The 26,504-nt window shown below is 41.9% G+C and overlaps 1 protein-coding gene across 1 annotated transcript in view; it reads left to right on the top strand.

Annotated features, from left to right (window-relative positions):
- Positions 1-4,977: 4,977 nt before the first annotated feature.
- LOC140913153 (uncharacterized) overlaps positions 4,978-26,504 on the top strand; it is a 37,552-nt gene continuing 16,025 nt past the window's right edge. Inside the window, exons 1-3 of the mRNA XM_078853349.1 lie at positions 4,978-5,242; positions 24,217-24,338; positions 25,810-25,948. Coding sequence (XP_078709475.1) covers positions 5,146-5,242; positions 24,217-24,338; positions 25,810-25,948 — 358 coding nt within the window. The 5' untranslated portion in view covers positions 4,978-5,145. The remainder of the gene's footprint in view (positions 5,243-24,216; positions 24,339-25,809; positions 25,949-26,504) is intronic.

Here is a 26,504-nt window from a genome sequence, read left to right as displayed (position 1 = left end):
CTTGTAACACACAATTTTATTTGTTAGGGAGAAATTTACTCTGCAATGAAGCTCTGCCCAAAACATACAGATATAGGGGTTTTAGGGTATCCAGAGCATATGGGTTAAATTAGCACAAGCTGAATCATACATTTGTCTGATTTAGCAGCATGTGTTTTGAACAGTCAGAGAACGGTCCAGTGCATTCTCCATATAATTTTCTGATGGATTAATCTTAAACAAAAATCCAAGTAACAGTTCAGAGCACAGGTTAAAATGTGTTTCCATTGGTTAGCAGAAAATAATTGGCCGAGGTCTTCCTCCTAATTCTTTTTTAGGGAATCTGTGTTTAATTCAAATTTGCTGGCCAAGACTGTATATAGTGTTGCCATAGGTTTTTTGCAATCTGTAATATTTGGAGAAATGAAAGGAGTTCAGGTGGGTCGGGGTAGCACAGGCATTGAGGCTAAATAGGTGGGATATGGCATGTTTACATTGGATATATTTCCACTCCTTCTTAGTCTCTAGATTGAACCTTTCATTTAATTTTCGAAAAAGGAGGAAGATATTATTTTCAACAAATTGACTGATGGTCAAAATCCCTTTCCTAATGCAGCCTGGACAAATGATGGGGTTGCCTACTATACAGAGTTTCAAGTTACCACAGATAGAGGCCTTGATATGTAGAAATGAGTGATTTTTAAATTTAATAGACATAGTACACCAAGTATTTCTGGCTGCCACAATAGTTGGTAATTGTTCTTTAGGGAATCAGTAGTAATCAGAGTGCAGTGCAATGGAAACAGGAAAAGAAGCAACCAATTCTGCCTCTAGCTGGAGCCAATCTGGGGCTCTGCAGCATGAGAGAATGAGCCACTGTGTTGCTTGGTTAAGAATTATTGCCTGATGCTAAAGTTTAAAGTTGGGAAATCTAAACCCACCTGTTTTGATAGGGAGCTTTAAGGAGATTGTTGCTAGCACCCCACAAGAAGGATCTGAACATATTGTCAATTTTGGTAAAATAAAAGGGAGGACTATCAACAGGAAGGGAATTCAGAATAAAAATTATCCTAGGAAGAACATCCATCGTGATGCTGGCAGACCAGGTACTAGCTCAAGGCAGAGTCCCCATGTCTGACCTGAATACTAACAAATACAGCTGGAATCACTCTGGCTCATCTGTGTGTTAGTATTGTTAAAATAGGTATTAGGATTATAAAAATGTGTTTGGACTTTATTGAATATTTGAGTTACTGCATGCATTAATCTCTCTTACAACATCTATATCCCATATTGTAAGGTAATATTTAAGCATTTGTATATCTCTGTAACTGTGTAAATCAAACAGGAGAGAGACATTAATGAGTGTGAAGTGCTGATCTCCAACAGAAGGTGTTATGTCCTTCCCAAGAGGAAAAGGCCAATAATGCCACATTGGCTATTGTGGGACATTAAAAAAGACAAAAGAGTTTGTTCTGCTATTCCACCTGCCTCCTGAAGTTGAGTCATGTAAGTGAATTCCTCCTGTCAGCTGAGTTTGTGGCTCAGAGCAATGGGGGGGAGGGAGATAAAAACCCCTAACAAGAAAGAACTAGACCTTTGTGCTGCTTGGAGACTCAGCAGCAAGGTCTCTAGGTATAAGTAAGGGATCCCCAGCTGCTTACCCTGGGTTAGCCATAAAGGACATATAGAGCTTATTTATTATAGATGCTTCTATTAGCTTTTGAAACTTGATTGCAACTCATTTGTGTATGTGTTTACACCTGCTTTAACCTCTTAAATAACTCATTTTCTTTTTTTATTAATTAATCTGTTGATATATATTATAGGATTAGCTACAAGCAGTGTCTTTGGTGTGAGATCTAAGGTGCTCTTCCAACTAGAGCCAATGAGCTCTTCATTGCTTCTGACTTATCCCAATTTATCTTCAAGCCAAATAATATATCAAAGTTATCTATTGTTTGTAGGATATTAGGAATAGATTGAGCTGGATTTTTAATAAACAGGAGGAAATCATACATATAGAAGGATTTTTGTCTCTTGAGTCTCTGATTTGAGCCGTTCAATACCTTAGTGTTTTTAAGTGGTTCTAATGCCAGATTGAACAGGAGGGGAAGAGGGGGCATCCCTGTCTACTTCCCTAAAACAGATCCAGGGAGGAGGATGTTGTGTTATTTGTTAGGATACAAGAGTTTGGATTAGAATATAACTGTTTATCCATGAAATAAAGGATTTTCCCAACCCAAATTTATCCCAGGTAAGAAACAGGTTTTGCCAGTTCACTCTGTCAAAAGCTTTCTCTGCATCAAATGAAATGATTGCACGGGAATTTCTAGAGTGGTGGTAGAATACAATAACATTAACTTGTTTTAATAAATCCTGGCTAACTGGGGTTAAGCATATCACTTTTTTTCAAGCTTTTTAGCTAATTTTTTTAAAAGCATTTTTATTAGTATTAATGAAAGATGTGTCTACAGCTGTTAAGCTTTTGTGCATTCTCACTTAGTATAATTAGTATGGTAATAAGGGCTTCCCTCATAATAGAAGGTAACATACTTTTTTTTTTTTGTTTTTTTTAAGGCATCTTTGCAAATGTATAACTGCTTAGGGGCCAGAATTTCTTTAGAAGTTTGATAGAATTCTACCGATAGGTCATCGGCAGCAGGGTCAGGTCTTGCCCTGACTTGTTTCCTTCAGGGCCTTGATTATTTCCTCTGATTACAAAGGAAAAGCCAGCTTGGCCTGCTGCTTTTCTGAGATTTGTGGGAGGTTAAGAGTTTGAATATAATTATTCAGGTCTTCTGGATCAGGTTGTGAATTGTTATTGTAAAGAGCCTGGTAGAATTTTAAAAAATTGATCATTGATCTCTTTTGATTACCTGCCCTTGTTCTGATTTGAGTAATACTGTTCAGAATGTTTAACCTCTCTCAATATATAAGCAAGAATTCCCTGCTCTCTTCCCCACTTCCAGTGTGTTTGAGTCTAAAAAGAATAAATTTGGCTTGTGTTGAAGTCAGTCTATTTGCTTCATAGTGAAGATACTTAATTTGTTAAAACTTTCTTGGGGGACATAGTTTGCACATTCTAATTTTGTAGCTTGGAGTTGCTCAGTTAATTCCAGGGGCAGAGTCTGCCTAGCCTTCTCCCTACCCACTGAGTAGGGAACAATCCTAATTCCTAAAAAAAAAAAAAAAAAAATTCAGAGTATTCCATTGGGTGGACTACGATATTTCACGTGTCATTTGTTTAGAAGAAAAACAGAATTTCTGCTGAGACAAACCTTTAAAAGAGCATTCAATCTCCATCTTTCCAATTCAAATTTTGCCTTGGGAGGGGAAAATTGGAGTATTACTGGTGTATGAGCAGACATCATCATAGAGTTGATTTCATTATTAAGCATGGTGTCCACCAGGTTCATAGACATCAGGCAGAAATCTATTTGTGAATATGTGGGAAGGGGGAGAAGTAAACTCCTTTATGGTAGGGTTCTGCAATGGCCATATATCTTTTAACCCCAATTCTTCTATATAATCTTTTATAGTGTTTCTAGCATGTGATTAAGTACGCTGGTGCCAGCCTGACTTGTCTGAAGAAGGGTTTAACACTGCATTAAAATCACCTGCTATGATGATTGATACTAGGGAGATATTAATTAATTTGGAAAAAAACTTGAATCTTTGTTTGCATATCAGAGGTGAAAGTAAGCTGGTATGCCGTGCCAGACTGGACCGGCTTCCCTGGCGTTGATTTAAAGGGCCGCTGCAGGTAGCCCCTGGCCCTTTAAATCAGCGCTGGAGCCTGGCCGCCGGGGATTTAAAGTGCCTGGTTCTCCTGCAACTGCAGGGCACCCCAGGCTCTTTAAAGCACCGCTGAAGCCCAGCCACTCCAGGGTAGTGGCAGCAGGGCTCCCGCAGTGATTGAAAGGACCTGGAGCTCTGCAGCGGCCAGAGCCCCTGGCCCTCTAATTTGTGGAAGCTCTGAGCCACCTCTGCAGCTGGTAGCTGTGGGGTGATTTAAAGGCCCTGGGGCTCCCAGCCAGAGCCCCAGGGCCTTTCCCTGCCTCTTCTGATTGAGGAGGCCACGCCCCTGCTCAGGACTCCAGCAGACCAGTAAGTCTGTTAAGTTACTTTCACCCCTGCTGCATATATATTAATTACAGTATATATAGAGTTAAAGATCTTCGCCTTTACCAGCAAAAATCCACCTTCCTCATCAACATCTAGAATTTGTAAATTGAGTCTTTTGTGAAATGGTGTTGCTATTCTAGTGGTTCTCAAATTTTTGTACTGGTGATCCTTTTCACAAAGCAAGCTTCTAAGTGCGACTCCCCCGCCCCTTATAACACTTAATATTTAATACCATTAATAAATGGTGGATGCAAAGGGAGGTTTGGGGGTAAAGGCTGACAGCTTGTGACCCCCCCCCGTGTAATAACCTTGTGGAGTCCTGCCCCCCCAGTTTGAGAACCCCTGTGCTATACCCTTGGCTGCCCCCAAGGAAATTGTTAAACACCCCTTCCCCCATGTACTCCCTCCCAGATCTCCCAGCCCCAAAGTCATTAAGATGGGTTTCCTGTAGAAGGATGATCTCTGCTTTCACAGGAGTGAGCCGCCTTCTCTTTATGGCGATTCACCTCCAAAGGGCCCGTTTGAAACTCCAGAGCAGCGTAATACACAGCCTACCAGCAGGAGGAACAGCCCACCTTAAGAGGCAGGACTCTATGCTCCCTCCCCCCCCAGGAATAGAAAGGGAGGCGTGGGGATTTTTGTGCACCTGCGCACTGAGAGGGCAGAGCGGCCATATGAGTCCTCCCTGAAAAGGGCGAGGATTGTACGCGTGCGGGCTGGACACGCAAGCTAGTATCTGCGCATGCGCAGGGAGAGGCGTTTTCAAGGGCTAGGACGTAGTGGGGAAAACGCCTCCTTTCCGACAGGAGAGAGAGCTAAGAAAAAGGGAGGAGCCTTCTTCCACACATGCGCAGTGAGAGGCGGCTTCATTACGGTTTCCATCCTGAGACGGGCCGCCCTCTCCCTACACATGTGCATTATGAAGCACGTGTAGTGCTGGGAGGCGGGGCTCTCGGCCTTCCTTGCACAGGCGCAGGATATTCGAGCCCGGCGCGTCGCGCACGGCTCTAGCGTAGGGCGGCCGGGGTCAGGCGGGCGATGGATTTCGTCGGGGCGCGGAGCGCGGTGCTGGCTGTGCTGAGGGGCGCGCGCGCAGGCGACCGGTCCCGCCTGCTGCACTGGATGCGAACGACCAGTAAGCGATGCATTCGCCGGCCGCGGCACCTGTCCGTCCTCGGCGAGCCTCCGGCACCGCGTGGGGGCAGGGCTTTCCCTGGGAGTTGGAGGCGCTGCGCGTGCCGCGCCCGTTGGGCTCGGGGATTTGTCAACGGGCGGCTCCTCCCTTGCGCGCGCGGCTCCTCCCCTGGGTCGGCTCAGCGCGGCGGTCGGAAGGTGTCGCCCCTGGCTAGCGTGTGCCCCTGACTTTTAAGTATCGACTGAAGTAGGGCTCGCTTAGACAGCGGAAACTCCGGTGTTGGCCGCCTGCAGCGTTCGACTGCCGCACCCGGGGCCCCCCAAAATCGTAAGATTGGCTTAAAAATTGAGACTTAAAAAAGAAGTAGGGATCTTAGTTGTGGTGGGGTTTCTGAGCCTTTAGGGTGCACTAGGGTCATGTGTTCAAGCTTTTCTCTGAAGTTCCGAGGGCTAAAAGCTTCCTTTGTAAAGCCCGTGTTGCTTGGTTGGCTAGGGTTATCCATGTGGTGGACTTAATGACTTTTCAAAGTCCTTTCCAGCTCAACATTTATACTAGTCTGTGAAAGCTGAAATCACCCCCAATCTCTTGCTTCCAGCAGCTGGGGCTCTAAGAAAATACCCTATCACAAGAATTAGTAACATTGAATTTGCACTGCTGTCATTTACAAATTTTAGGTTTTGTATAAGGGCAGGAGATGCACCTGTTCAACTTAAATGGGGTTAAAATCCATTTTAGTGAAAAGGCTGTGTAAATGCTTTTATTGCAATTTAAACTGTAAACATACAAGCAATGATAAACAATAGTGAAACTGATTTAAATTGCTTTGTGTAAAGAGAAATACAAAATATAATCTAATGAGAAAAGTGTAAGAATTTTCAAAATCCAATTTACTTAGGAAACTATATCCCTTTTGATTATTAAGAAAAACATTTACAAGTACAGCGGGGTCCTGTTCCATGATTGAGGTTCCTAGGTATTATGCGAATACGAGTAACTGTTTTTGAAGTTGATAGTATTTTTCTAAGACACTACACAGAGAAAAATACCTTGATAAGTAAGGAGGGACAACATGCAGTTTGATGATTATGTCCTCTCCCATTCATGGGCTCATATTTACACTGCCATTACATGGGTCCCACCTTTTCCATTGTCTGGATTTGGCAGATTTGCTACTATAAGAGACTGTTGAGTGATGGCTCTTTTCTATGTCTGTCTGACTCTCATTACCATAGTATCAGAGTGCCTCAGTTTTCAATGTATTTATCCCCACAAGATCCATGTGAAATAAAGTACTTTTATCCACATTTTTCACTTTTTTTGGGAGGGGGGGAGAAGAGGAGGATAAGTGATTTGCCCAGTGTTACACAGGAAGGCTGGTACAGAGTAGGATCTTGGGACTCAGTATATAGCACCCTTATTATTGGGCCAGCTAGTTTTGAGCTGTGTATATGCCATTTCTAAAAAGACTTTGAAAAGTTAGTCTTTATGTTTAGTTTCTTATGAATTGTTCACAATCTTTGAGACAGTTGAAAATGTAGAGTGTGAATTTAGGTAATGCACTGAAGCCATAGCCTCATAGATAGTACTGTGCTGAATAAAGTACAGTCCCAGCCCCTTGTCTGCTTCTCCTCTCCCACTCACTAGAGCCATAACCCTGCTCCTGGCACTAGCTCAGTGGGGGAGGTTGGGGGGGGGCAGGAGGGTGTGGACAGGTGTAATGGTGGGGATGCAGCCCTCAGAAGTTTGGGGACCACTTCATTAGGCAGATTATATTTTGCTCACACATTACAGATTAGGAGGAGACCGAACAGATCAAATTTTAATGTAGTCTTTAAGCATAAGGTTTAATGTTTATTCCAAAAATCATTAGCTTACATGGGAGCCAGGTTTGTATAATTTTTGGTGGTGCCCAGAACGGGTCCAAGCAGAGCCATCCTGTCCATAGGACAGACTGTGGCAACTGCCTCAGGCCCTGTGCTTTGGGGGGGCCCCCACGCTTCAGGGCAACACAGGGTCCAGGTTGACCTGGAAGGTTAGTGCGGGGCCTGGTGCTGGCAGCAGTGAGCAACCCAGCCTGCCCTGCTCCACCACGCCCCACCAGCTCCTGGTGGAAGCCAGAAAGAGGCGGTGGGGGGCTTGGGGAAATGGGCAGAGCAGGAGTGAGGCAGAGCAGGGCAGGCTGGGGTCACATTGCTTGCTGCTGCCAGCGCCAGGCCCCCTGCTAACCCTCCAGACTGCCCTAGATCCCACATCCCCCTGAAGCGTGGGGCACCCCAAAGCGCAGGGCCTAGGGCAGTTGCCCCTGTCCATCCTATGGACGGGACAGCTCAGATTAAATATAAACCCAAACATTCGTGGAGCTGGGCCCACATTCCTGCATACTGGTGGAGCATAGGCACCGTGGGCCCATATAACTCACCATCTATGTTAAATTATTTTGGGTTCTTATCCATATATGTCCAATCCTGTTTTGCATCTTAAATTTTTGGCCTCAACGCACTGAAGTAGGTTTCACATTTAATGATGCATTGTGTGATTAAAAACTAAACACTGGCTCTTACTCTTTGTTTTCCTGTCACTTATCTGGTTTCTGATTCATGATAATATTTTGCTTCTCGCCTCATGACTACTTAGTTTCTTTAGTATTTTTTTGTGAAGGACCTATGAAATTTTTGAAGTCTAAATGAACAGTCATCCCATTCTTTTGTCTATAATGCTGATACCTTCATAAAATTCTAATAGGTTAGTGAGACATGATTTTCCCTTGCACAAACAATGCTGATTAAATGCTATCGTGGTCTCCCAGAGGTTTATTGTAATTTTACCTATTGTTTCAATCAATTTACCAGGTATATATGCAAAGTTTACTGGTCTGGTTCCTTGGATCACCTCTAGAGCCTTTTTAAAATGTACATGTGTTTAGTACTGTTAATGAGAGACAGCATATTTTTGCTAATAATTTCTGCACTTAAGATAATGAATCTGTCAAGTAGTTCAGGCCCCAGATTTGAACTACTTTATAATTGTTACAGTCTGGTAGGCTGTGCTCATAATTTAATGTACTCTATTGCGGTTTTTAAAAAGCTCCAGTAATTGGAGAAAGTCCAGAGGAGATCAACAAAAGTGATTAGTCTAGAAAACATGACCTACAAGGAAAGATTTAAGAAATTTGGTTTGTTTAGTCTGGAGAAGACAACAAGGGGGTCACGGTAACAGTCTACACGTACATAAAAGATTGTAAAAAGGGAGGGGATAAATTGTTCTTAACCACTGAGAATAGGACAAGTATTAATAGGCTTAAATTGCAACAAGGGAGATTTAGACAGTAGGAAAAACTTCCTAACTAAGGGTAGTTAAGTACTGGAACAAATTACCTAAGGAGGTTGTGGACTCTCCATGACTGGCAGATATGAACACATTAGACAAGCACCTGTCAGGGATGGTCTAAACAATACTTTAGTCCTGCCTCAGTGCAGGGGACTGGACTAGATGACCTATCAGAGTCCTTGCCAGTTGTATAGGTCTATGATTTGTGGACCAAGCCAAAACTAACATGGCAACAGTTTTGTAATTGCAATACAATATTTGAGTTTACATGTAGAAGATCAAATGCCAGGATAGACTGGATGCACTGGTAATACAAGATTGAATAACTAAAGTAACCAGTTGGAGAACAATATAATTGGGTGTTCTCATTAGGTCTGTGCAGGAATCCTCCCTATTCTAAGATTCTCACTGTTATTACAAGTTGAAATAGTTTTGCCTTTCAGAAATAGCAGCCTCATGCCATGAGAGCATAGCCCTTATATTTGCTAACTTCCTAACTATATGTATTCTTCTTTGGGAATACCTTCTTTGTCAGTAGTATCAAGACTGCTGCATAGTATCTAATTATGTAGGAGTTAAAAATACACTTTTGGCTACTGTACTTCGCAGTTTTGAAAGATTGCAAGTGAATATTGCATCAGCGCTAGGCAATAAAGAGAAAGGAAACCATCTGTGTTCTTAGCTCTATAATGAGATCAACTGAGACTTCATGGTCTAGAACAGTGGTTCTCAAGCTCCCCCCACCCCACAGACCACTTGAAAATTGCTGAGGGTCTCAGCAGACCACTTAATTTTTCCAAATGTTGTTTGTAGCTTTAGTTAATTATTGTAAAGCACTTTGGATAAACATGCTATATATAAAAATAATGTTTTTTCTACAAATAAAAGCACACAACTTATATTTTAATATCAGTAATCTTACTTTTCTAATGTAATGGATGTGCTCTTTCCCCTGCTGCAGAAGCCCCCCCGAGCAGGGGCTGGGAAGGGTGTCTCTCCCCGACAGCCACAGCCCTGGAGCTGGGGAAAGTTACCTCTTTCTCCAGCCACCGCAGCCCTGCACATCCTAAATTCCACCCCCCCCCCAACTGCCTGTAGTGCGGCATGTACTTACCGCTGCCACACCTCTTCTGGTTACCTCAGGAATTAGCTGTTCCAGCTCCAGAGTGCCTTCTGCTGGCTGGTGTTTCTCCTGTTGTCATTATGTGTCTTACCACTGGCATCAGAGTAGGCCCCACATCCCCCTTGGCCCACAGTGCCTCTTCTCTGGGGTACTGCCCCACAGTAGTGCCCCCAGACTCAGGGGTCCCCCCCCAGGAAATCCCAGTCCCCTCATCCCATCCCATCCCACCTCAGTGACCCACTACCAGTCTTCATCTAGCCCCATCGCTCAAGGGCAAACCACAGTCTGAAGTGGCCACTCATCGGCAAGGGGTTGGACCAGCTGCCTCTTCCTTCCCTGGCTGCTTCCCCACAGCCCCAGTACCTCCTCAGGCCTTGGAAGCAAAGCCTCAGCCAGGGAGTTCACCAGGCTGGAGCACCTCCTGCCCTTTCCCAGCACTGCTCTGTCCAAGGTACCCCCTTCTGCTTGCAGGCAGCCAGTCTTTCCCTCTCCAAGGCTGGAGAGAAACTGGCAGCCTTCTGCCCCTGCAGCCCTTTTATAGGGCCCACCCTAGCCTTCATTGGCTGCCTCCCAGGCTTCTCTGATTAGCTCTCCGCCCCAGCCCACTCCAAGGGCTGGCTTCTAACCCCTTTTGAGCTGGATTGGGGGGACCACCCTGCTACATAGCCCCTCCCACCTACCCCCTATTCCCCTCAAGGCCAGCACCTCACTTTAGAGGTGTGTCATCTCCAAGGTCCAGGCATCTAATTGGGGTGCCCCTTTGTTCTCTCTTGTCTAGTCGCTCAGGTGTGCACCTTAGAGGAAGCTATCTGTGGACCACCTGAATGGAGCTTGCGGACCACTTGTGGTCCATGGACCACAGTTTGGGACCTTCTGGTTTAGAATATCCAGAGAGTCGCAAGAGAAATATAGTAACTTTAAATGCACAGAAGAGGGTCGTGGGGAGGTGCGGAGCCTACAGGACATAACCTCCTGTCACTGTAATCAAAGGTTAATGTTCTTTCCAGATTCCGTGACATCAGCAATGATGCTGGTGTTTAAACAAGGAAGTAGACAAAAGTATCAATATTTGCTCATCTTTAATCTGATTGTATGAGGTACATTCTTTTTAGTTAGGGGGAACATGCAGAAGTTTTAGGCATACATTTTTGAGTTTCTTATCATTACCCAGCTAATGGTGATAGTCACTCTCATCAGATTGGTAGTCAGAAGAAACACACATACAACTCTCACCCTACAAATAACTTCACTTTTTTCCCTCTAGCATGACCTGGGGTTATTTTGGATGGCTGCCATTTCCTTCTCTCGCACCAAGCTTGTCAAGAGGCAGTTGGCAAATGGAGGAAGATTATTCTACTGGCTTATTCACCTAAAGAATTGAGTAGAGATTAAGTTGAGGCACTTGCTCAGCAGGGCTGTTCTCCTGAGCCTCCTCCTGCAGGTGTTGTCCAAAATACTGGGAGAGAGTCTGAACTAGTGGAGGAAGATGGGGCTTAAAATCACTATATTCTGTCCCCAGAACTAGGGCCTCTGCTCAGCATTCTTGGTGACTCCTCACCCCATAGAGCTGCTCTGAGCAACAATTGTGGCAGCGGTGAGGGAAGGCAGAGCCTACTATGTTCTTCTTGCAAAATTCCTCTGTTCTAGATACTTATGCCACATCCATTCCTGTAATATCTGAGCACTCCCATAACCACTAAGATTGGGACAGGACAAAGTATCGCAAGGAGTCAGTACTGAGATGCCTGGTTAACACTGACTACATCTCTAGAATTGGGGTTGTCCCACTCAAGGAAAAGCAGTATCATGGGAGATGCTGAAAAGTTGTCTAGTCTCCACAATCATGCACTGAATTTAAAGCCCAGTATTTCTAGGATGCAGAGGAGGGAGCAGAGGAACGATGATGTGCAAAAAGAAAAGAACCAAATAATAGTGGGAAACCAATTTGAATGTATATGGTGAAAAAGAGATCATTTCAACCAAGGGGGAGTAAAATAAACAGGGAAAATGACATCTTCTGAGACACAAGTTTCTCCCTTTCTTTTCTGTACTCCTACCAGAGTCCTATTTCTGTTCCCATCAAGATGTTGCATTGCAACAATTACACTTCCAGCTGAGGAGGGCTGGGCATGGTTCCAACATCATCAGCAGAGCAATTTAAGGCTCACATCCTCATTACCACCGCAGGGCTGAGTGTGTTTGCGTCTCATGACAGCTTGAGATAAAGACCTGAGCAGGTGAATCCTCCTGCAGTAACATGTTGCATCACTACTAAGACAGCTTGATGATTTTTTTTTTTACTTAAAACAATTTATTAAGATTTTTTTACTTTTATGAAAATGATAAATATGCACAATGTTATCTGGCACATCAGTTAAAAGTAATTTGAGATCTTTACAGCATAGCAAAAACCTAGTAACTTTTATCTTCTCTAGAATAAAGGCCATATCGGAACAACTAAAAACTCAAATAGAAAACTTTTAAACAGTTCCTTGGTTTAACAGTTTCCATGAGTAATCTTCCTTAGTAATTATGGTAACATAAATCAATGTCTTGAACCTATTTTTCTCCTCTGCCCTTATACAGAATAAAATAAGTGATACTTTTTTCAGTTCTTACAAATTACAGAAGTTCCAAGTCTTTTCACATAATGATAGAAATAGTCTACTGTCTTCAGGCAGCTGCTTAGCAACACTGCTTTCGCTCTTTCGCAACCAGCTTCCTCATCCCACGCATTACAGTGTAATGTAAGTCATTTTCGGGTAGAGGTTACAGCTTTTCCTTTGAATTACAGTCAGTTTTAGATCTTGAAGAAATGAAGCATTAACTGTCAGAAATAGCAACAAGAAGCTTTGGTAATTTTTTTTTATTTTAATTTTTTTTTATTTAAATACTGGGAAAGCCGAGTCCCAGAAATTTTGCCCAAGGAAACTTGGACAAAACCTAAAGGCTAATTAAAGCCAATTTGGGAGCCCCCTGCAAAGATTCCGTTAAATTGAGGTGCAGAGTTCAGTGTGTGGGGGTGTGTGTGTAAGTTGAAAGAGGCTACTTGTAATATGCCCAGGTTGTGTTAAAAGGGGGAGACATCCTGGTTTACCAGGGGCTCAGATTATCCCTGCCATCTCTCTGTCAACCTGATGCATCTCTTACTGCACAGAACTGGAGCATGAGCAGTAAATGAATTTGCATTGCTGATGTATTGTAGTGTGAGAACCCCAGCACTGCTAGTAACAGATCTGGTGCTGGAACTCTAAAAGTGTGGTGTAAACTGTAGAAGAGTATTAACTTTGGCCTTGAACATGCGCCTGGATTTCCCGAAGCCATTAGTGATGGCGCCCCGTCCAGATAGAAGTTTGAGAGCATTGTGTAAACTGACCCTCCAAACTTCTACTATTATAGAAGTGTCCTGGGATATATTAATGTTTATACAGAGAAGGTGTGGCCTCAGGTTGAAAGACTCATGCTTTTAAAAAAAACTCTCTCATACAGTAAACTCTGGTGTACTTCATTTAACTTCAGGAGGCGGGAAGGATGAGTTGACTCTATCAGAATTGTCTCTGTGACTTCAGGAAGTCCACATTTCAAATCTGAAACTAGAGTCATTAAATCACCTTTCTTCTTGGCAACTAAAAACCTTTTTTGTTGTATTTTGATCTTTTAAAACAGATGGAACAAGTCTATTTGGGGATTCTTACTAATCAGTCATACAGTGATAAGTAGTGCCCTACCAAATTCACAACCATGAAAAACGTGTCATGGACTGTGAAATCTGGTCTCCCACCGTGAAATCTGTTTTTTTGTGTGGTTTTACCATATATTATTACAGATTTCATGGGGGAGACCAGTGTTTCTCAAATTGGGGGTCCTGACCGAAAGGGGAGTTGCAGGGGGGTTGCAGTATTGCCACTTCTTACTTCTGTGCTGCCTTCAGAGTTGGGTGGCCGGAGAGCGGTGGCTGTTGGCCAGGTGCTCAGCTCTGAAGGCAGCGCCCCAACAGCAGTTGCGTAGAAGTAAGGATGGCGATACCATACCATGCTGCCCTTACTTCTGCGCTGCTGCCTTCAGAGCTGGGTGGCCGGAGAGTGGCAGCTGCTGACTGAGGGCCGCAGGCAGCAGCGCAGAAGTAAGGGTGGCAATACCATACCATGCCATCTTTACTTATTCGCTGCTGCTGGCAGCCGTTCTGCTTTCAGAGCTGGGATTCCGGCCAGCAGCTGCCGCTTTCCAGCTGCCCAGCTATGAAGGCAGTGCTGCAGCCAGCAACAGCACAGAAGTAAGGGTAGCAATACCACAACCTCCTCCCCCCCTGCAATAACTTTGCAAACCCCTTCACACCCTCCCCGCACAATTCCTTTTTGGGTCAAGATCCCTACAATTACAATAGCCTGAAATTTCAGATCTAAATAGCTGAAATCATTCAATTTATTATTTTTTAAATCCTGTGACCAAGAAATTGACAAAAATGGACTGTGAATTTGGTATGGCCCTACTGATAAGGCTGTAAAAATCCCCTTATCCATATATGTTGTTCCTATACTGTCAAATAGTTTAAAATAGATATAGTATGATTTTACATTTACCCTTGTCCCAGGGCTAAATGCTGAATATTGTAATACATTAGAAATTAAACTTTTAAAAAAATAAGTAACTTAGTGAGAAAATAGCAGTTTTATAAACTTTACCATCTGTATATTTTCATTTAAGTCTCAGATCTATATCAAAATCCCCTACAGTGGTAAACTGATCTGAGAACGCTAAATCATCCAGTAATTAATACATAATTGTATAGTACACACCAATTACTGAACCCATCATAAAACCTCTACCAGGGATAAGTAAAAATGCAGTTAACTTTGAATTTAAAATTTCCTTGCCCACTGACTTGCACTGGGTGCAAATTAGCAAAGTAATTTTAAAAACAGTAAATGACATAGGATCTAACCCTGTGACATGGGAGCTGAGGGCACGATGTGGGCTGCAGATTAGGTATGTAGCAGGCAGTGTGGGAAGAATATATGATGGCATTAAGGTAAACAGTTCATAAAGGAGAGACTGTGTTAGCAAAATACACTGCCTGTGGAGACTAGAAAATTTTTTCGCGGTGCTCATACAGTTAGCCCCATTCAGCCCAGCTCCTTCAATTATGGACCAGAGACTCTTCCATTCCCAGACCTCGGTAGTTATATTTATTAAGTGATGACTTCCACAAGGTTAGGAAGTGTGGAGTATATGTAAGGGGCGGGTGTTGGTGGGGCAGGATTCCTTAATAGGAAGATACCTTTTCCTCTCATCTATAACAAAACTAAGGTGGAACTGGAAATCTTCAAGAGGTTCTAATTAAAGCCTCATGATGAGTAAAGAGCAAGAATGAAGAAAGATGCACGTGAGTGCTAAGAGATCATAAGTACTATTACAGAATAGAAGAAGAATTACATCTGTAAATCTGTATTGTGCTTCTTATCCAGAGCTTAAGGAATATGATTTATGCAAACAGAGTAGTGTTTGAGTAGAGATCAAGTAGTGTCACTGAGCAGAAGCCAGATTGACAGGTTAGATCATCATTAAGATGGTGGATACACTGTGAATCTTTTTCATTATTTTAAATATTGTTTGATGAATTGAGATGGGATGTTATGATAGGTTCTGATGTATCGTCAGTTTTAGGATAAGAATCTGAGGAATCACCAGTTTTAGGAAGTGGCATTAATTACCTTTTACAATTTTCCACTGGGAAAATGAAACTATAGAGGAAAAGGTTGATGTAAGAACAAGGACTGGGAATAAGCAGTTAGTCATCAATGAAAACTAGGTCATATGATTTTGGTAAATGTACGGAGCAATTATACAACATACAAGTAACTTGGTTCAAAATTGAACTGTGGAGCTTCTGTCAGCTCAGTCAAAGAGATGTAAATTTAAACAACACCAAAGTGGATTTGCTTTAAATCACTAGTCAGGAAGACTCTATTTAATCATGGATTTCTACATAAAAGTGCATTCTTGTTGGTTGTTGTAACCTTAATACATATTCTTCACAACTCAGCAATAAAAGAGACCCAGTTTGGGTCTCATCTACAGCCTGCTGCCATTATCGGTTTTCCCTTCTAGTGAGAGAATGGTATGGTAGATCTCAAATCAATGAAGGCTACCCTCAGAAAGACCCTAAGACTTCTGGAATATGCTGCTCAAACGGTTTCACTTTTGTTTCTACTGCCTGTCCCTTCCTTCTCACATTTAACTCCAGACTTCTCCTTGTCCAGATCTATTCTGTCTCCAACAATCTTCTATTCATTGAACTTTTTGAAACTTTGCACTTTTAGAGAGAGGTAAGGGATTGACTCTGTGTACACAAATTTGCAGAGGGACAGTAGGGTTGAGGTCTGTTGTTTCTCACCTCTATATATTTATTTATTTAAAAACATTTTTGCTGTTAACAAGCATGTTACTGTATTTCTGGAGACACAAATCCACAGTTTGAGAACTACAAACTAAGCATCTCTGATGGTATCTTCTAGACTGAGCACTGAGTCCCATTGGGTAGATAGAAAGATTAACCTAAATAATCTATACAGAAGCCCCTAGAACCCCATCAAATTGGGTCCCTAATCCATGAACTATTGGAATTCATTTACAAAACTTTTCTTAAACATTACATGAATATATTGTCTCATACTATAGAATTAGAATTTATAATCCCTATTCTATGATGAGATATCTTTGAGCTAGAATGTATCTTAATTAAAACTATCTTTAGATAATTTTTTTCCTTAAAAAGCATTTTACAAAAAAATTCTGTTTTAAATTAAAAAAATTCCAATTTTTTTTATTTTTTTTTAAATCATTGGTTTTTATCCACCCTGAACAACACACCAAAAAGAGCTAAAGTACTAATTAAATAAATCTGACTTCTGTTGGAAAAAAGTACCAGGAATACGATGGTAATCTTAATGGAGATATTTGCAGGGGAAAATGGTATTAGGAATGACCAGATTATTCATCCTGAGGTCGTATCTAAAATCTTATTGGTAACATGGGGGAAATTAATTTTTGTGAGAGATGCAGCCTTATCTTCAGCTTGTACATCCAGTATCACCAAATTATATTCGAAGTTTAAATTAGCTTTGCATAATTAAGACTAACAAATGTTAGTCTTTGCAAAGCAAATTTGCTTTTTCCTCTGTGATCTTGAATTTATATAAAAAAAGCCCAGTTGTCTTTGCTCTTAGATTGCCTCTTTATTAAGTCCTTTCCTTTCAGTGTGCTATGCAACCTCCTGTTGTAATTTAGAGGCTACATAATGTTTTCCAAAGGAGGCTGGATAGCCATCTGTTTTGGATGGTTTAGACCAGAGGTGGGCAAACTACAGCTTGTGGTGCACATCCTGCCCACAGGACCGTCCTGCCCGGCCCTTGAGCTCCCCACCGGGGAGGCTAGTCCACTGTCCCCTCTCCCCTACAGCTACGCCGCTGCACGAGCAGCGCTCTGGTTGGTGGGGCTGCGTGCTCCTGCAGGCAGCATGGCATCGTGTCTGGCTCCGGCTGGGCGGTGTGGCTTCCAGACAAGCTGCTCTGAGTGGCATAGTAAGGGGGTCAGGGAGTCCCGGGGGGCAGTCAGGGGACAGGAGCAGGGGGCGGTTGGATAGGTGTGGGAGTCCCAGGGGGCCTGTCATGGGGCGGTTGGATAGGGCGGAGGTTCTATGAAGGCTGTCAGGGGACGGGGAACAGGGTGGGTTGGAAAGACGTGGGAGTCCTGAGGGGCCTGTCAGGAGGCGGGGGTGTGGATAGGGGACAGGAGGGTTGGATAGGGACCGAGAGGTCTCGGGAGGGGGTAGTCAGGGGACAAGGAGCAGGGGGGGTTGGATGGGTCAGTGGTTCTGAGGGGGGCAGTCAGGGGGTGGGAAGTGGGAGGGGTTGGATGGGGGGCGGGGCCAGGCTGTTTTGGGAGGCACAGCCTTCCCTACCCTGCCCTCCATACAGTTTTGCAACCCCCGTGTGGCACTCGGGCCAAAAAGTTTACCCACCCCTGGTTTAGCCACAACAAATCCTACACCTTGGTAGGGGGTTAAACTAGATAACCCTTGCAGTCCTTTCTAACCCTGGGATTCTGTAATGCTTCTGTACAATCAGATTTTTGGTAATGCCAAAATGTTTAGATATGATACATCCAGTGTGAGGCTTCTGATGTTTACATAGCTAATTTTAAATCTGCTACGTTAAGGCTGAGTTGTGGCAGGGTGTTAATTTTTTTCCAAGGTGTTGATTAAATTATAAATGCACAGTGAGCAGGTCCTGCAGAACCAGTTTTGGAGTGGAATACAGACAGTAATATTCCTTCCAGCAAAAAACACAACTGATTGAGATTCATCTTAAACTAATTCATAAACTATGTGCAATTTCTTCCTGGTTTGTTTTTAAAATGTTATTAACTCTGTGAAGATACATACTAGGGCTTTGATTATGTATTGTACATTCCCATCATTTAGTACCAGTAACAGGCCCAGTTACGGTGGCACAAGAACAGTACCTATGTATTGAGGTTCTTTTTGATTTCTTGTTTGGAGATACCTGGAGAGATAGGCATCAAGGAATAGCCTATGTAGTATAACCCTACCAACGGTGGAGTAGATATAGGCTTCCCAGGGTGAGGTGGAAGTGTACATTTTAATATTTGACACCTAGATGCTGCATTCAGTGGTGATTTAGAAATACATGGATATGTAAGGGTTCGTGCATTTGACTTATTGAAGTAGGTGTTACTATTTCTTTCTCAGTTATGAAATAGGTAACCTCTCAAATTCTGATTTTAGTAATGGATTGAACATGCACATGCAGAATACTGTGCAAGAGCTGCTTAAAATAAGCTGCCATTTTGTGACCTCCCACAAAGGTAATGTGTTCATTCATTTTTTTCTTTGCCCTGCAGTGTTTGTGTTCCTAACAGAAAATGCATCACCATTTGGCGATGAGCACTTTTAGCTGATTATCTGCTTTTTAGAATTTGGGTTTCAGCAGTTTGTCATATTGGATTCATAAAGCTTAGGATGATCTTCTGGCTTTGGGTTATATTAAAGTGCCAAATTCACACTCAGTACCTTCAAGGAATGATCTCGTCATGTTAGATCATTATAGTTTCTATCACAGTAGCTTTTAGAGGCCCCTTTATAGGAGATACAGTACAGACACATAGTAAGAGACAGTTCCTGCCTTAAGGAGCTTACAATCTAAATAGACGATGGAAAGAGTGGGAGGGGATACAGAAGCACGGAGGGGTGAAGTGACTTGCCCAAGGTCACCCACTGAGTCAATGGCAGAGCTAGAAATAGAATCCAGATCTTCTAAATCTCAGGTTAGTATCCTCTCTACTGGACTACACTGCCTCAGCAGGGACTTTTGTAGATTCCAGATTAGTGAAAACATATCTTTTCTCTTAGTCGTCGACAGGAATGGATTCTGAGATGTGCCTAGCAACACTGGGGAAAGTTATTTCATGGCCTTAAGGTGTTCCTGTGTGAGCATTTATTTTATTTTTCCCCCTCACTTTAGACAGGTGGAGGCTAATCTCTGCCTTTGTCAGCTGTGTCAGATGAAAATGGACAGCAAAATCTATCCATTCTACTATGCTGACCAGTTGGTTGTTTTTTTAAAAATACTAAAAAAGAAATAAAAAATGAACCATTTTAAATTTGCTGGTTTGACTAATGTAAATGATCTAGGAAATCGTTAAATATTGTTGATTTGAAGATTTATTTGATCTTAATTACGTTCCGGATAGCATAAGACATTTAGGGAAGTTGTTAGTGTTTATTTTATTGTTCTGTTAGTAGTTATTTTAAAGAGCATCCATGATTTTTTTTTCTCTCCCTTTCTTGTGTTTGATGTTTGTTTGTTTGTTCTTGTTTCTGAAGAATGTGATTCTCTGATACTGTATATTTGATATATGGTCATAGTTTTATTGGAGAGACAAGGTGGGTGAGGTAGTATCTTTTTTTGGACCAACTTCTGTTAGAGAGAGAGACAGGCTGTTGAGCTTACACAGAGCTGCTCTTCAGGTTTTGGTAAACTCAGAAAAATTAAGAGAATATGAGGAGGGGAAGAGTCAGAGATTTCCCATATTCTGGTTTTGGGGAAGTAGGGTATCCCTCCTGTCCTCCCCCCTCTTCAAAAGTTCCATATTACAATAACCATTTCTCTGCCCAAGAACATAAGAATGGCCTTATTGGGTCAGACCAAAGGTCCATCTAGCCCAGTATCCTGTCTTCCGACAGTGGCCAGTGCCAGGTGCCCCAGAGGGAATGAAGAGAACAGGTAATAGTCATTGCCAGCTTCTGGCAAACAGAGGCTAGGGACACCACCATTCCTGCCCATCCTGGCTAATAGCCATTGATGGACCTATCCTCCATGAATTTATCTAGTTCTTTTTGAACCCTGTTATGGTCTTGGCCTTCACAACATCCTCTGGCAAGGAGTTCCACAGGTTGACTGTGCATTGTGTGAAGAAATACTTCCTTTTATTTGTTTTAAACCTGTTGCCTGTTCATTTCATTTGGTGACCCCCAGTTCTTGTGTTATGAGAAGTAGTAAACAACACTTTCTTATCTACTTTTCTGCACCAGTCATGATTTTATAGACCTCAATCATATCTCCCCTTAGCCGTCTCTTTTCCAAGCTGAAAAGTCCCAGTCTTATTAATCTCTCCTTATACGGAAGCCGTTCCATACCCCTAATAATTTTTGTTGCCCTTTTCTGAACCTTTTCCAATTCCAATATATCTTTTTTGAGATGGGGCCACCACATCTGCACACAGTATTCAAGATGTGGGCGTACCGTGGATTTATATAGAGGCAACATGATATTTTCTGTCCTATTATCTATCCCTTTCTTAATGATTCCTAGCATTCTGTTAACTTTTTTGACTGCTTCTGTACATTGAGTGGATGTTTTCAGAGAACTATCCACAGTGACTCCAAGATCTCTTTCTTGAGTGGTAACAGCTAATTTAGATCCCATCATTTTATATGTATAGTTGGGAGCATGCTTTCCAATGTGCATTACTTTGCATTTATCAACATTAAATTTCATCTGCCATTTTGTTGCCCAGTGACCCAGTTTTGAGAGATCCTTTTGTAGCTCTTCGCAGTCTGCCTGAGAGTTAACTATCTTGAGTAGTTTTGTATCCTCTGCAAATTTTGCCACCTCACTGTTTACCCCTTTTTCTAGATAATTTATGAATATGTTGAATAGGACTGGACCCAGTACAGGTCCTGGGGGACACCACTATTTACTTCTCTCCATTCTGAAAACGGACCATTTATATCTAGATATGTTTCCTATCTTTTAATCAGTTACCAGTCCATGAGAGCACCTTCCCTCTTATCCTGTGGCAGCTTACTTTGCTCAAGAGCCTTTGGTGAGGGACCTTGTCAGGCTTTCTGAAAATCTAAGTACACTATATCCACTGGATCCCCTTGGTCCACATGCTTGTTGACCCCCTCAAAGAATTCTAGTAGATTGATAAGGCATGATTTCCCTTTACTAAAACCTTGATTCTTCCTCAACAAATTATGTTCATCTATATATCTGACAATATTGTTCTTTATTACAGTTTCAACCAGTTTGCCCACTACTGAAGTCAGGCTTACAGGCCTGTAATTGCCAGGATCACCTCTGGAGCCCTTTTTAAAAATTGGTGTCACATTAGCTATCCTCCAGTTATCTGGTACAGAAGCTGATTTAAATGATAGGTTACAGACTACAGTTAGTAGTTCTGCAGTTTCACATTTGAGTTCCTTCAGAGCTCTTGGGTGAATACCGTCTGGTCCTGGTGACTTATTGCTGTTTAATTTATCAGTTTGTTCCAAAACCTCCTCTAAAGATACCTCAATCTGGGACAGTTCCTCAGATCTGTTACCTAAAAAGAATGGCTCAGGTTTGGGAATCTCCCTCACATCCTCAGCTGTGAAGACCGATGCAAAGAATTCACTTAGTTTCTCCACAATGGCCTTATCGTCCTTGAGTGCTCCTTCAGCGCCTCGATCGTCCAGTGGCCCCAAGGAGGCAGGATGTACAATATCCTCAGGAGCCATTCGCCATTCCTGTTGGCCAGAATAGGGTCACTTGAGCAGTGCAGGAACTGATCACTTTCTCAACAATACTCCTAGCCCTGGGATCGCAGGATCTGAATTCATGTGTTGTTAGAGCTGCAGTAAAGCCACGCTTACACATTTTAACAAAATGGAGAATTTGATACTCTTAACAGTCAGTGTAGCAGCTGGATGAACTCTATTACATAGTAACAATATTGTTTAAAAGCACAAGCCAGATGTTGGAGATTATTGCCCACAACAATCAGTCAATACAAAATACAGCTGCTAAGATAATCTTTCTTGCCCATTGTTCTGACCATGTCACCCCTTTTTCTAATTCCCTCTGCTCAGCTTCCTCCATTTCATCAGGTTCAAACTTCTTGTCTTCACTGCTAAGGCTCTTCACAACTCTCTGCCTCCCTCATCTGTTCTTATCTCTTACCAGGTTGCCCTACACCCTGTCTGCTTCACTGATGATGCCAGCCTTAAAAACGTGTTTGTCCACTTCTCCTACAAATGTCTCTGAACAATCTGCTGTGGTGTCCTATACGCATGGAACTTCCTTCCTGAACTGATCAATAAATCCACTGTTCTCCTTCCTCAAGACCCACTTCTGTGATGCCTGTGAATAATTTCCAAACCAGTGTTGGATGGTGGGAGACATATGAGATTTTATGACAGTGGGAGACATATGAGATTTTATTTATTGGGTTAAAAATAAAAAGCTAAATCTGGAGCCACTGAGTTGTGCATACTATCTGTGTAATTTGCAACACTTAATGTTGCTACTGTTAACCCCAGCTCTTCCTATCTATTCTACTGTTTGTTCACGCTGTGCATCATGTTTCAAATTAGATTGCAAGCTCTTTGGGACATAGATCATGTCTTTGTACAATGGCTAACACAGTAGGGCTGCAATCCCAATCGGGGCCTTTGGGCATTACCACAATACAAGTAATAATTAATAACCTATATAAATCTTAGATAGAGGCCATCTGGCCTAAAGGCCTAGTAGTAATGTTCTGCAGCATAATAAGAGAGATCTGGGATCGGCTCTTGGTCTCAGTTTTGGGAAGTGCTGTGGAAGCAACATTCAGAGCTCTTTGTATGGAGAGAAAGCTAATCTCTTACACTAATTAATAGTGACTCCTTTATTTAAACCATGTTTGCTGAAGCAATTTTAAACATGACTCAAAACCACTTCAAGGCTAAAATTGTAGTTTAGTTGGCCTTTGGCTGTCTTTACCCTAGACTTAAAATTGTCCGTTGTTGTTGGTATGGTACAGCTCCACCAGTGATAGAAACAGTGGGAGCACTAGTGTGGATCAGCCCCACAAGCCTGGCATTTTTAACCACTATGTCTTCTAGACTTGCTGTGAACAGTGGCTGCAGTTGACAGCCTGTCTGTACTAGCGCTTCCACCAGTGGTAGTAATGGAATTTTTTTATTATTTAGTTTTATTAAAGAAAAGCCTAGAAGCCCCAACTAAGAATGTGATTTCATAGTGTTAGGTGCTGTATGTACGCGTAGTAAAACCTAGTCGCTGCCCAAAGGCTTACAATCTAAATCTAAATAGAAAAGGCAGACAAAATGGGGTAGAAAGGAATTGTTATTTGAGAAGAAAAAAGTCTTAAGTATAGAGAAAGCCTCGATGGATGGAGCCAATCCATGTTACTAATTTTTTTTTTTTTTTAATAAATATCATTGCAACCTGGCCTACGCCAGTGGTTAGAACTAGGTCGAGGCTCAATGTGGATGGAGCATGGAGGAGCTCCAAAAGGCAGTTTCATCTAATCGTCCCTGGTTAAAGGAAATTGGCTATAGAACTAAAGAGAGGAGGATGGGAAGATAAATCAGGAAAGAAGGAGAGAGAGCCTTATGGTGCAGATGCGTACATGTGAAAAATAACAAAAATCTCTAATACAAATAGGATGTGAAAAAATTAATTCTTAGTTTTTTTCACTTACTTATTTAAGATGTCTTATAAACTGAATTGTTGAACTATGCATTGTCCCTGATCTTCGTAACTAGCACTCTAATATATTTTATTTGACTCTATAAGAGAAACCTTTGTGACAGTTATGTGAGTGCAAGCAACTGTGAGTTTTGTCGTTTTTCCAACACTTCAAAAACATCTTTGATGTTTTTATATCTTAGAATGAAACCATATCACTTTGATGGGGTATAGGTCATCATGTGTAAGTTATAGGTTTGTAAACATGAAAATAATTTGAAATCTAAAAAATACTTATTTTAAGAGACAAAGTTATTAGGATTTAAATCTGTCTCTGGCTGAAAATACTAATAAAGATTGGAAAACATGCTTCATATAAAAACCCTATACATCTGGCATTGTTTACAAATCACAGCTATATTATATTGGTCATCACTTACAGTCCCCATGATATATACATGATTGTTTTAAATCATTTTGTATTGTAGATGACTTTGATGAATTCATGTTGAGTAATAATGATGTTGTACTCAGAAGTATTGCTGAAGATCTTCGGAATTGCTTACCCATTGAGGCAATGCTTAACTCAGAACATCTTGCGATTCAAAAAGTAAGCTTGTCATTCTGGTCTCTCTCTGCTGCACCACAGCATTCACTCAGAGATTATAATAATAATACCGATGGCAATATGGTCTATTGGCTAGGGCATTGGAGGGATTTGGGAGACCTGGGTTCTGTTCCCAACTCTGCCACTGTTTTGTTTCATGACCTTGGGAAAATCACTTCACCTCACAGTGCCTCAGTTAAATAATTTGATTGTAACTTATTTAGGGCAGGGCCTGTCTTTTATTACATTCATGTAGAGTGTCCAGCACAATGTAGCTAGCCTAGTTATGGAATATAGTGCCTGACTGGCATGATGATTCCTAATTGGGGCCTCTAGGCACTATTACAGTATGAACGTGAAATAAGAAAACTGAAAAGATAGAGCCAGTGGAGTGGTGGTACTACAGTACAGGAGATTCAAGTTTGGCTTCCACTTCCTTGTTTCCTGAGATATTAGGGAATGAAAGAGGCAGGATGCTCAGTTCATGTGTATTTGGGAGTGGAGAAAAGTAGCATCTTTTCTACTTAAGCACTTCTTCTGTTCATTCCAGGAACAGAGTTAATACATTCCTAGAGGAGCTGCATGTAGTTCTTAACTGGAAAAATGGATTGGCCCTGTACACCAATGCTTTGAGGGGAGGAAAGAGGAGATAGGGGGATGCTTGAGGAATACAACACCTTGAAATAATAAAAGGCAAAAACAATAATGTCCATCTGATTGAAAATTATATGTGCATTAATCAATGGTGTTTCTGATTCTGAAATATTAAACATGAAAAGTTGTATTTCTTAGACAGTTAAAGTTATAAGAGAAGCAGCATTACCTTAGTGTGTTTCTGGGGTGAGTAATGAGGCATTCAGCTCCCTATCCCCAAAATGTAAGTCACCTCTTCCTTTGCCCAAATTGTAAAGGAAAGAGCGAATGCATTCCTTCCCTAGCCTATAACCTTCACTTGTCTCCTGGGTACCAAAATCCCCAACTGTCCCTTGCCCAGCTGCTCAAACCTCCAGCTTTCCCTTGACAACTTCTACAAAGCAGTTGCTTGTCAGTTGAAAATTGTAGGCTAAGTCTACACACAGGAATTGCATTTATTTAACCAAATAAATTTTAAATAAATCTGTGCAACCACTATTGGGTGGACTCGCTCTTAAATCAATTTGTGTGACTTAAATCAATTTAGCTTAATTTGGTTAGACTAGCCCTACATTTTAGAGAAATATATATTAACTTTAGTATTAAAAGACATAAATTACACAAATACAAGTGGACTGATTGGACAGAACCTTGGGGAAGGTGGAGAGTGCGTGAGGAAGTAAAAACATAATTCCAGAACTTGTGATATGTAATTTAGGTCTAATGCATTGCATAGGACACAGTCTGGACCTTTAGGTTTTGTTTAAAAAACCCAAATCACTGTATAAGTGAAATAAAGAGATTTGTCTGTGATTTTCTTAGATTTCATCTTCTTTTTTAGATACTTGAGCAGCCAGAGCCAACAGTTCATGTTGATGCATTCCTTTATGATGATGACATTATTGATTCATTGTGTGAGAAGGGGAAAATGAGTAGAAACTACTGTGTAGTGTGTGGCTCACACAAGACCGCACCTTTAGGTAAGTACCATGTTGTGAGTGCACAAGCCAAATAGATATGCTGGCTGATTTGTGAATATACAATAGATGTAGCTATTTTATATTGTTAAAAATAGTTATGCAGTAGCTCACCTGAGCAACAGATCATCCAGCTGATTGAGGACTTTTGCCAAGTCTACTCTAGGCGTGCTTTACTAATATAGGTATACCGGCATGCTAGACCAGCAAAGAGCACCTAGAGTGAAAGCTGTTTTATACTAGCAAATCTCAGCACTTTTGCCAGTGTAACTTTTTCCAGCACTCCCCCACCCCAAGGCAAAATAACCTATACTGGCAAAAGGACAGCTTTGCTGGCATAACTGTGGCTATACTAGGGGCTTTGGCCGGTATAGCTATGTCGGTCAAGGATCACGCATCCTCACACCCTTACTGACGTCGCTATTTTATGAGAAGTCTGTAGTGTAGACGTGGCCTTTGTCTTTCCAAACTGGCATAGTCAGCAGGACAGATTATTCCCCACACTCTGCATGGGGGAGAGCACAAGAAGCCTCCTGCACACAAGGGCCAAGCACAGTTG

This window comes from Lepidochelys kempii, chromosome 6 (assembly GCF_965140285.1).
Source record: "Lepidochelys kempii isolate rLepKem1 chromosome 6, rLepKem1.hap1, whole genome shotgun sequence".
In the NCBI taxonomy this organism is placed as follows: Eukaryota; Metazoa; Chordata; order Testudines; family Cheloniidae; genus Lepidochelys; species Lepidochelys kempii.
This window is presented reverse-complemented; position numbering and strand designations above follow the sequence as displayed.